The following is a 12,021-nucleotide window of genomic DNA, read 5'->3' as shown; positions in this document are numbered from 1 at the left end:
TAGATTCTTGCCTGCAGAGCAACCCAATTTGCTTTAAGAATCCATCTTTTTCTCATTTAACCTACAGTCTTCTTGAGAGGTGTGTCCTGGCTTGAACTAGAATGGAAAGAATACTCATTTCAGTCATTTTACTTTTCAGCTAAGTCTCCTCTAAGTGACTGCACTTTCTGGAGTTAATGACATTTTTCAGACAGTGTCTGCTTCTAGAATTGATCACACCTGACATTTATGGTTACTGCTAAGATAAGGGTATGAGGGTATGCAGAAAGGCTTTTGCTAAAGTCACTGCTAAATTTCTTACATGCTATGAAAGGGCATAAAAAGGTAGCACCTGCAGAGAGGAGTGGACAGGACAGGTGACCCAAAACTGACCAACAAAGTTTTCCATCCCATACATGCTATACTTGGTTTAAAGCTGAGGGATCACAAGAGTGAAGCTCTCTTCTTCCATGCCCAGTGTTCAAGTAGGACTTCTAACTTGGATCCCAATCAGTGCACTCCTGAATCCACTTCCTGGCTGCTGCTGAGTCCAGTCTGGGACTGTAAATACAGGATCTTCCCCTTCTGGGAAGGGAAAAGGCTTAATAGAGAGCATCTGTCCTTCCAGCCCAGTTTTAAACCTGTGACACGGTGAGAGAGAGATTTAAATCCTCCTGGGCTGAAGCAAATCTGTGATTTGGGCCTCCCACTTCCTGGGTGAAGCTATCAACCATTAGGCTATTACACAAAAGACCTAGAGCATCTCACTGTACATCTGGGCTGGACTGAAATCCCCAGGAGATTTAGGCACTCATCCACCCACTTCTGAGTGCCAACAAAGAGACAGGAGTTAACTGCCAGCTAATCAGGTCTGGGGGAGTTCTAGGCACATGCACAATGTGTTCAGTAGTTTTCTGGAAGACATTTTCTGATGTATGCCATTTATCAACAATATTAAAGCAGTAAAATCCTGTCATTCCTGCTCTCTACTGAAACATTAAAAACTGAGTTTCTAAAAGTTGGACTTGTTCTTCTTAGTCCAGAAGATCACCTTGCAAACAACTATGCAAACACATCTTAAAGGAGAGATTGAGGCAGTGCTGCAAATCTAAACAGTGTTGCAATTAAACATTTAATCTCTTGAAAGAATAACATCATGCCTAAAATCCACCTAAATCCTTCTTTGGATCTGACCCCCCCGTCTTAGGTTGCTAAACATACCTACTACATCTTGCATTACTGTGAAATCATTTAAAACTCTTGGGTGCTGAAAGAGTTGGCAGACGTGATGGCCAAGCCACTTTCCATTATTTACCTGAAGTCCTGGCTAACTGGGGAGGTCCCAATGGACTGGAGGGTAGCAAATGTAACACCCATCTATAAGAAAGGCAGAAAGGAGGATCCAGGAAACAGTAGACCTGTCAGTTTGACCTCAGTACCAGGGAAAGTCATGGAGCAGATCATCTTGAGTGTTATTAGAAGACATAGAGAGGATAACCAGGGGATCAGCCCCAGTCAGCACAGGTTTATGAAAGGCAGGTCCTGCCTGACGAACCTGATCTCCTTTTATAACCTGATGACCTGACTATTGGATGAGGGAAAGGCTGTGGATATTGTCTGTCTGGACCCCCAAAAAGCATTTGACCCACAGAAGTAGAGAGGTGATTGTCCCCCTGTACTCAGCACTGGTGAGGCCACACCTAGAGTGTTGTGTCCAGTTTGGGCACCTCAATTCAAGAGAGATATCAAGGTGCTGGAGCAAGTACAGAGGAGGGCAATGAAGCTGGTGAAGGGCTTAGAGAATGAATCTTATGAAGAACACTTGAAGGAGCTGGGAATGTTTAGTTTGGGGAAGGGGAGGCTGAGAGGAGACCTCCTCAGTCTCTACAACTACCTGAAAGGTCATTGTAGAGAGGTTGGTGCTGGTCTCTCTTCACAGGTAATTAGTGATAGAACAAGAGGGAATGGCTTCAAGCTGCAACAGGGGAGGTTTAGACTGGACATTAGGAATTTTTTTTTCACAGAAAGAGTGGTTAGACACTGGAATAGGCTGCCCATGGAGGTGGTTGAGTCACCATCCCTGGATGTGTTTAAGGGTCGTTTGGACGTGGTGTTTATGGAGATGGTTTAGGGGAGAACTTTGTAGAGTAGGGATGATGGTTGGACTCGGTGATCCCAAGGGTCTTTTCCAACCTGAATTGTTCTATGATTCTATGAAAACTCAGCTCATATCATTAAATCCAGTACTATAGAAAGATGATTACAGTAATGAAGGTTGACAGAAACGAAACAAATCCTCCCTCTTTCTCATTAAGTCAGTCTTCAGTGTAGTGCATCCCAAACCTGAACTTCTCTGTTGTGTTTCTTCAAGGAATCCCTTTAAAAGATAAGCTTGACAGCATGAGCTGGTGAGAAATTATGTCTGTGATTGTGTTGGGCCAGCAATGGAAAAAAAGAAAAAAAAAGCTTTTTGTTAGCTCTCTTGAGTCTCTATTAACTGTAACATACATGATGCCTCTGGCTTCTGAGAAGGCTGTTAAAAAGACAGGTTGTTTCTGTGACAGCCAGCTGTTGTGACGATATTCTGTGGAAGTGTTCCTTCTAGCTGGCTAGGGATTTGGTGTGAATATTTGCTGTTGAATGCAGTCCCCCACATTTTTTGGGGGGGGCTTATGTATAAGAAGTATTGAGTGCTGTGCTTGTCAAGCACAGTCTGGACTTCTGGAAAATTACAGATCTCTCTCTTGATGGTGTTGTAGAAATGTAAGCCAGTCTGCTCATGGAGACCTGCCAGACCTGAGAGGACAGATTCCTGTAGCACATGTAACTTCATTCCTGGTGCTACAGCCTGGAATTGTTTCTTGCTCTAATGCTGGGTCAGGCCCCAACGGAATAAGGAATGCTATGTGCCAATCACATCATACTATCAACATCTCTGAGGGTTACAGAGCACAGGAACAGGCTCCCCAGAGAGGCTTCTTCTCTGGAGACTTTCAAGACCTGTCTGGATGCCTTTCTGAGTGATCTGCCCTAGTTGGTTTTTGTTTTGTTTTGTTTTGTTTTATTCCTGCTCTGGCAGGGGGGTTGGACTCGATGATCTTCGGAGGTCTCTTCCAATCTCTAATATTCTGTGATCTTGATTGAAAAACCCTAAATGTTAACATGTGTTTTTTACCTAGTTCAGGCTTCTCACATGCTCAAACATGGAAGAAAGATTCATAAATCCACTGCCACATCTGTCACTAACTAGATTATCTACACAAACAACCGATTTTATTTAGTTGGTATTATTTTGACCACAGTGTTAACATTTCACAGCTTGCTTTGAGGCAGAGGCAAACCACCAAACAGGCTGTGTGCAGCTGGCCATGTTAGACTTTGCTCCTTCTTGTAATTTTTAAATTCATGTGGCTATGAGTAGTGCTGCTCACAGGGAGTGGGCTGGGAATAACTGATCCCATTAATTACGTAATTTCTCCATTTACTGGCTGGCCTCATCATGAGGATCTTTATATGAGACAGTCAAGTCAGTAGAAGAATCTCAGTGTGTGCCTTAGGAGTGGGGCACAAATGGTAACATTCTGAAGTGACTTCTTTTTTCCACAGTGTTTGCATCGAACCTAGAGGACTCTCCCGAGCACCCCGACCGGCACGGACGAGGAAACCAGCATTTCCCTGGCGTTCCCGCCACCGGGAGCCCCGCAATCCCGCCGGGCGCTGGCAGGATTCCCGCGGCTCTGCCCGGACCACCTCGTCGTTCTCATCGTGGTGAAAATGCCCAACGAAAATATTTTAAAGATGGTATCACCAAAAACCTATATAAACATGAGAACAAGCTCCAAACTTTTCCTCTATGCAGGGACAAACCAGTCCTGCTCGGAGCAACTGGTTGAAATTTTCCCTTTCTCACCTAGCGCTTTAGAAAATTACAAACGCGAACTTTAAAGGCCGTCTCTATTCAAACGATCCCGTTATTAAGTTAACTGTGCTTTTCAAGTACGTCAGCGGGGCGGGAGCGGCGGGAGCGAACATTCCCAGCGGGAACATCCATCCCCCGCCCCAGCCGCCACCACGGGCGGCGTGTCCCCGGGCTGGCGGGACGGCTCTGGCGTTGCCTGCGAGACGCCCACCCGCCCAGGGCTGGCTGGCTGGCTGGCTGGCTGGCTGGCTGGCTGGCTGGCTGGCTGGCTTCCTTCCTTCCTTCCCTCTCCCGCCGCCTCCGGGCGCCCATCCCGCCGCTCGCCCGCACCTCCCGCCACGGGACCCGCGGCGCGGAGGGGCCCAGTGCGCAGGTGCAGCCCGCGGCGCACGCGCAGTGCTGCGCGCCACGGCGGAGCGGGGCGGGGGCGGGGGCCGGGCCCGCCCCTTGGCGCCCGTCGGGCCGCGCTCGCTCTGCCCCGCCCGCCTCCGCCTCCGGCTCCGCCTGGCGCTGGGAGCGGCGGTCGCGGCGGGGAACTTCCCGTCAAGTCTGTGCAGCGGCGCGGGGGGGGGCCACTATGCGACCCGGTTGAGCGCGGCCCGAGAGGGGCGGGCGGGGCGAGGACGGGCGGCGCCAGCAGCAGCAGCAGCCCCGCCGCCGTAGCCAGAGTCGCCCGGCAACCGCCCGCCTCAGCTCCCTGCCCTCCCCCGGCCGGGGCGGGAGCCGCCGCGGCCGTCCCATGTCCCGCAAGGCCAGCGACAATGTGGAGTACACGCTGCGGAGCCTGAGCAACCTGATGGGCGAGAAGCGGCGGCGGCAGGCGGAGGGGTCCGCCGGCTCGGGCGCGGCGGGCGAGCGGAGCCTGATCGCCGCCGAGTCGTGCTCCAGCCTCAACAGCGCGGCGTCGGGCGGCGAGCTGGAGCGGGCGGCGCGGCGGCAGTTCCAGCAGGACGAGACCCCCGGCTTCGTCTACGTGGTGTCGGTCTTCTCCGCCCTGGGGGGCTTCCTCTTCGGCTACGACACCGGCGTGGTGTCGGGGGCCCTGCTCCTCCTCAAGAGGGAGCTCAACCTGGACGCGCTCTGGCAGGAGCTGCTCGTCTCCAGCACCGTGGGCGCCGCCGCCCTCTCCGCCCTGGCCGGCGGCGTCCTCAACGGGCTGTGCGGCCGGCGGCCCTGCATCCTGCTGGCCAGCGGCCTCTTCACGGCGGGGGCCGGCGTGCTGGCTGCCGCCCGCGACAAGGAGACCCTGCTGGGGGGACGCGTGGTGGTGGGGCTGGGCATCGGTGAGTGCCGCGCCGCCCCGCCGGGCTCCCCTCCGGCCGCACCCCCAGACCCAGTGCGCCCTGCTCCCGGGGGACCTCAGGTCTTGCCCCGGCGAGGGAAAAGCTCCCCCCAGGCGGAGAGTTTAGCCGAGCCCCAAATCCGCCCGTCTCTCCGCGTCCACAGCCCGTTTATGTAAGGCAGCCCGGCCAGCATCGGCCCGTGGGGTTTGAGTAGGGAAGTGCTTAACGGAGCTGAGGTCGGGAGAGGGTCTGCTGCTGGCCATCGCGGCGTGGTGTGGAGAGGGGAGAGCGGGGATGCTTGCCCTGTTCGTTTCTACTTGCAGGTGGTGTAGTCCTAGCCCGTTTTGGGGAGGGTTGTCTGGTTTCTGTATGAGGAGGGTGGTCTTGCATCCTTCCTGCAGATTCCTCTTTAGGGAGGTCTATGCGTGTCAACAGTTCAGACCGCAAGCTTTGCATTTGAGAGGGGTCTGGGAAGTCAGGCATGAAGATCATGCCTGTGTTTCTGGAGTGTAAATACCTCTCTTCTGGTTCCCCGCACAGCTTTGCTTTTCATGGGGCACTAAAGGAATGCTTTTGGGACCAAATGAGGTAGTAATCTCGCTGGTCAAATACGATGACACTTGCTGTGTAAGGCTGTGGATTTAAAAAATAGCGTCCTGCAGAAGTGAGCGTGAATTGCTGCTCTTAGGCTGTCTTCCCATATGTGTTGCATAACTTGCAAGCAGTAGGTTCTGGTAAAACTTTATAGTGGTCCCAAAAAACCTGAAGTGACAAGGAGTGTTTTCTTTAGCCTTTGAGACTGGTTTCTTTGCCAACTATATTCTAAATATCCCCAGACTTTTGCTTGCTCTTTTTCAGCTGCCATCCTGTCAGGCAGTAGTTTGAATTATTCCTGTGATCCAAGATGGGCTATATGAGGTTATTCATGTTATGAATATTATGTATAAAAAAAAACAACCCACGGAGAAGTGATTTTTTTCTTTCTGTGATCTGGCAACCCTTTTGATCTAAAAGCATGAGAACAAATTGAGACTTAGACTTGTTTTCCTCTACATAGCAAAGATCTGTTTCTTAGCCGTTGAATAATTTTTTGAATTATCTGGCTTGTTGTAGACAAACTTATTGTGATGCAGTTCCTAGTCTTATTAAGGAAGAAAACTTAGTGAGTCATAATAAGGGCTGTCAGAAATAAAACTGATTCCATTTTTGAAAGGGCTCACACTGGTTTTCTTGTACAGTAAGGGACATCTTCAGGTTGTAGCTTTCCCACCCTGAGTTGCATGTTTGGCTTTTTTTAAATTTTTAAATGCTACTTCTCTACATTTTTTTAAATCAGGACTTCAGACTGCAGGATGGTGATAACGTTCAGGATGCAAGAAAACTAAATTTAACTATGAGGTGTCATGGCATTATGCAGTACATATCTTTAGTGGTAGCTAACAAAAATACCAAATTTGACATCTTTGTGTATTTGTCAAGCTTCTTACGTTCTTTGTTCACTGTAGCTGGTTAAATCGACAACTTGAAGGGGAAGAGGGAGGAAGAGGATGGATGGTTTGCTTGACTCTTGTGTATGTGTGTCTTGTAGAGAGATGCGTAGGCTTGCTGGAATTGTCTTACAGTGGGGCAAATAAATGACATTGATATTGTAAAAGGAATATGAGACTTGAGGCATAATATAATTAGTATATTAAACACAGAAATGGAAATTGTGATCTAGGAGTTGTTCTTTTCTACAGCTATAGATCTCTTGTGTGGTCTGCGGGGAGAGATCTCTCTTTGGTCTCTTTCCCCATTGGGGCAGAGATGTTGGTTTTGCTGGGGCTCTAGTGAGCTGAAGTGAAGACTGAGAAATGTTCTGAGAATTTTGGAGCACAAGGACACTAATTTATATTTTTGAAATATGGTGTTTTCTCCTTTTTATTGGAGGTTGCTTTTCTTTATGTGATGGAGCTTAGGCTAGAAATAAAACATTACCTTAAATTGCTGTGACTGGAGCATCACAAGAGACTCCAGGAATCACAGAATCCAATCCTAACAAGGTTTATTTTACAAAAGAAAAAATGTGATTAGAACTGTTCTCCTACAGCAAACTGCAACAATTGCTACATTAAATCCCCCACCAGAGGGAGCCTTGATAATTTCGTGAAGGCATTGGAAACTGGTGGAACTTTTAACCAATTTCTTTCCTTTCTTCTCTTGGAGTCCTCTGTCATTTTACTGCCCACAGTGAACAAGAACTTCCTAGCTTTGGTGTGAGGAGTCGCTCAGTAAATGTGGCTCTTCAGTGAAAGTGAAAAATGCTGAAATGTACGGGTGTGATGGAGCAGTGTTACGAAGTGCTTTCCTACGTGCAGAACAGTAAAAACTCCTTAACTGTGTATAATTTTATACATTTTTGAGGTTGGTTTCCTGTAGCTCTGCCAAATGTGCATGAAGAGATCTACTCCAAAAATACATGTTTGCTTGCATTTAATAAATAAATTACTATATTTGGGCAGTACTGTGGTGCTTTAAAAGCAGATGCAGTGATGGTTACCTGTGGGACTTCATTCCACCCTTGCTGGTACAGGGCAGGTCTATGTTAGTTGTGTCTGTGTGACAAAATGGCCATTTTTCTTGTGACTGTGATCTATAAAGGACTATAGTTAATCTTTCAGAGAGGATAACCACAGGATATATGCTGAAATGCTGAACACTTCTCTGTCTTGTCCGTTTCTTACAATTTTCTGTAGAGCTGTATTCAGATAAAAAAATATTTCCTTCACAGCAATTACAGAAGGAGGTGTGTCTGGAAAATAAGGATGTTCTCTTAAGAACAAGTAAAAATAATATTTTATTGCTAATGTTGAATAGATTTTTATAGTTTGAAACAGCTACTTTCCACACATCCTCCCCCTTACAAAATATACGGAATGCAAAAAAATGTTACATGAGCTATGGCCATCATTCCTTCCCCCACACCTGACCCTTCCCAAGCAGCTCTGGTGTCTCTGACTCTTTAGGAATTTGGCTGAGCCTAGAGTCAGGAATGCAACATTTGGATGGATATTCATTACAGCAAATGTCGGCAAAATTCAGACATTTAGGAAATTGGATCACATGTGTTTGGTAGTGCTTTGTATGAGATTAGCTAGGAAAAATGTCATTGGTACAAAGTGTGTTTGGACCAAGGCATTTGTTGCTGAAGGGTGACCAGCCACACTTGTCACAGCATTGAGGTTTGCCTTGTGTGGGCTGGTGTAGTTTGCACACTTGGCAAGAAATCCATGTTCTTCAGTTGGCTGCTCTTTGGTCTGTCCTTCCAAAGTCTGAGGACAGGACAGAACTGAAACACCAAAGGTGTTTCATTCTAGGCATAGAATCATAGAATGGTTAAGGTTGGAAGGGACCTTAATGATCATCAGATCCCAGCCTCCCTGCTGTGAGCAGGGACACCTCCCACCAGACCAGGCTGCACAAAGCCTCATCCAACCTGGCCTTAAACACCTCCAGGGAGGGAGCTTCCACAACCTCCCTGGGCAATCTATTCCAGCACTTACTACCCTCATGGTGAAGAATTTCTTCCTGATATCTAATCTTAATCTCCCCTCTTTCAGTTTAAAACCGTTACCCCTTGTCCTATCACTACCCTCTCTGGTCCGGCCATAGACAAGATCTAATTCTACTGAAAATCTGCTTCCGTGAGAAGGAAGGTGGAGGGTGAATAGAGTAAGCACTGGGACTAAATATAGTGGAGACTAGAAATTATATTAGTAAATAGCTATGTTTGCAAAGTCGCCTGTTAGACTGTAATCAGGCCAGTGTCCTAATTTTACAGTCATTCTGTTGTCTGAACCCATTGGCCAGATGTTTCAATGGCTGGCCAGTCTGCAGTGGGAGTGTCTCATTCTTCTGGCATCTGAAGATGCTAGAAGGTTTTAAAGTTGCAGCTGATATACGTGGGTGTTGGCATGGTGTTTCAGGTAGTGTGCCGTTCAGGTCACTTTTCCAAGAACATTAATGTACCAGCTGTGGAAGGAAAGCTGATTTACACACAGTTCAGGAAGTGACAGAGTTAAGCTTGCTCATGCAGAGTTGATCTCCATCTTAATGTACAATCATTAGTTGGATGATTAGATGCTCCTGTCTTGTTCATGCAGAATAAATGGTGCTCAATTAATGATCAGCTCTTCAGTGGTTTGTTTTCTTCATTAGTGTTACTCAATGCTCACGCTACACAAGCCCTTGTGAAAGCAGCATTACTTCTTAGGACCACTGTGTGTGCATGTACTCTGCTACTAGGTCTACAATGCAATGGAAGCCTGACTGGTTAAGTGCCTTGTCTTTTCTCTGAGCCCTGTCCTTGCTGGTATCTGATTTATCTTCACAATGAGCCTGCTGCTCAGTGCTGGCTTTGTACTCAAAATGTCTGTAGTATGGTAATTTTTTTTTTTTTTAAAGGCTGTATTTGAATATGACATATGTAGTGTTCCTGATAGCATCTTCTTACTGCATGTGTAGGTCATTTTTTGAGCAGAGGAAACGAGATTGTACACAGAATCAGGCAGGAGTGAAAAGCACTGGCATATGGTTCAGGGCTCCCTGGTGGGTCTGGCTTCTATTCACAGTAACGTCCAGTAGCAAATAACAAAAATAACCATAATTAACCAAAGGACTTGTATCATGTAGTACCACTTGTGTGTTACCGTTACAGTTGTTAAGGTCCACTGTAACAGCTGGACTACCAAGTATGCTGTGAAAATACTGGAAAATAGCCACTATAACTTATTGCCCATTAAAGATCAGGATATATGTGCTGTTTGGGTTTTTTTGTTGTTGTTGTTTGTGTTTTTTTTTGGTGGGGGGTCAGATTGGGTTTTGTTTGTTTCTTTTGGATTTTTTAGTGTACTGCTGAGCTTTTTCAGGTACTATGTATTTTTATCTTGGAAAAGATTTGCAGCCTAATCTCCCTCCATGGGAAGCTCTCTTCAGTCTGTTTTTATAAGTGAGTGTTCAGATTTTTTAAAAATAAATATATACCTGGGTACATTTTGGGGGGGAGAGTCACCCTCAGCTCCCAGATATGCTGTGCTGCTTGTGGCAGATGCTTGTAATTTTCAGTCCAGAGATTCTTAGGTTGTTGTTTTTCTCCAGAGGCAGTGGGTTGTTATTACAAGCTTGCAGTAGGGATGGAGGTGAATGGAGGGACAAATTCCACATTCTTGGAATTGACTCTTGTACTGCCAGTGACCTGAGATGCTCACCCAAGTTTCCAGGATTTATAGCTACTGACATTACTGCATGTGCTCAGGGCTGGATCTTTGCATCTTAAGAGCTTAATCTGTTCTTGTGCTTCTGACTGGGGCTGTGATCTTGCAGCATCCCAGGAGTACATTAAAATGAAAAACTGTCTTTGAAAGTCCTCTGGTTTTTTTGTGCATTGGCCAGGATACGCAGTGATATGCTCAGTTCACTTGTGTGTCAACAAGTACTGACTCTTACTGTTTTGTCTGATGATGTAATACAAGAAGATCAGCAACTTGTAAGTATTGCTAGCTTTGGCAAATGTTTAGTGACCCCTTCAGAATAAAGGATTAAGTACACAGTTACATCTAAGAGAGTGTTTGGACTTTTGATTTCTAAAAACAGTTTAAAGGCAAAAGATTTTATTTTTTTTTTTAATCCTTTGCTTTGTGCTTTTTGCTGTTTTTGTTTAACTTAACAAAAAAATTCCCATAGTTCGTAATCCTTGAAATTGATTTTCAGTCTCTACAACATGGGAATCTTGTAAAATAGTTTTTTCTATGCCTGGTCAAACTGCTCTATCACATAAAACCCAATTCCTGTTGTATTTGAAGTATTTTTGTTCATTTTGGAAAAAATACAATGCATCCAGTTCATATGTGACGTATAATTTAAAATTGTGAGCTTCTTATTCCTTATAAAAAGGCAACTTGAAGGAAGCTGGCAGTGTTAAACACAAGTGTTTTCTTACCTATCTTGAAAAATTCATGTGAGCACCGTAGGTGGCCTTATTTTCAAAATGCTTTGTTTGCTACAGGAACCAGAGACCAGTGGCATCCACTTACCATGATGTTAAAGATAACAAATAATTCAGCTGAATCTCTTGGATTTGAGGGACTTGTTCGGCTGAAGCTGATGCCAGTCCCGTTAGCAGAGGCATGAGGACAGTCCAAGCAGGAGATTCGAAGCACTGGCTGCTGTCTTCTGCTGTGCACTGTCAGTATATGCACTTAATTTTTATTCTGAGTGTACTAGTGTGCACTTTGCCACTTGTATCCTGAGAAGCAATGAAAAAATTAAAACCAGTGAAAGTAGATTCTGAAAATAAGTGGGTTTTTAAATTATCTTTTTTCCTTGGCTGTTTATATACTCAGACTGTAAACAGTCAAAATGAGAAACCAGTGAGGAAAAATTCACCTTAAGAATGGTATTTTCTTTGAATACATCAGTAATAATGCCTAAGACTCCTAAAATGCTTCATTTGAAAATAAATCAGAAGTATGTATTCAGAAGAACAATATATTCTATTTAAACCTACTTAAGAGCATACAGCTGCGATAATTAATTACCTGAAAGTTCACTGAGTCCTAAATATTGGTTAAATAACAAGGGTGCCCACTTCCTCTTGCAGGTGGGGACAGACTTCTTTCTTGTGTTCCTCCCCTTCAAGCAGGGAATCTTTGTTTTGCAGTCCCATGCCCAAGGGATTGCTCCTGCCTTGTCTTTCCCTCAAGTTCAGCCATGTCTTTGTGTGGCAGTTGTGTTAGTGGGCTCAGACACTGAAGCATTTGTGTGGATTTTTTTTAAAAAGTCTGTTTATTGATACATGAAACT

General features: G+C 45.8%; 1 protein-coding gene across 1 annotated transcript in view; it reads left to right on the top strand.

Moving 5' to 3' along the window:
- The first annotated feature begins 4,628 nt into the window (after positions 1-4,628).
- SLC2A13 (solute carrier family 2 member 13) overlaps positions 4,629-12,021 on the top strand; it is a 148,962-nt gene continuing 141,569 nt past the window's right edge. Inside the window, exon 1 of the mRNA XM_051639928.1 lies at positions 4,629-5,181. Coding sequence (XP_051495888.1) covers positions 4,638-5,181 — 544 coding nt within the window. The 5' untranslated portion in view covers positions 4,629-4,637. The remainder of the gene's footprint in view (positions 5,182-12,021) is intronic.

The sequence above is a fragment of the Apus apus genome, chromosome 1 (assembly GCF_020740795.1).
Source record: "Apus apus isolate bApuApu2 chromosome 1, bApuApu2.pri.cur, whole genome shotgun sequence".
Lineage (NCBI taxonomy): Eukaryota > Metazoa > Chordata > Aves > Apodiformes > Apodidae > Apus > Apus apus.
This window is presented reverse-complemented; position numbering and strand designations above follow the sequence as displayed.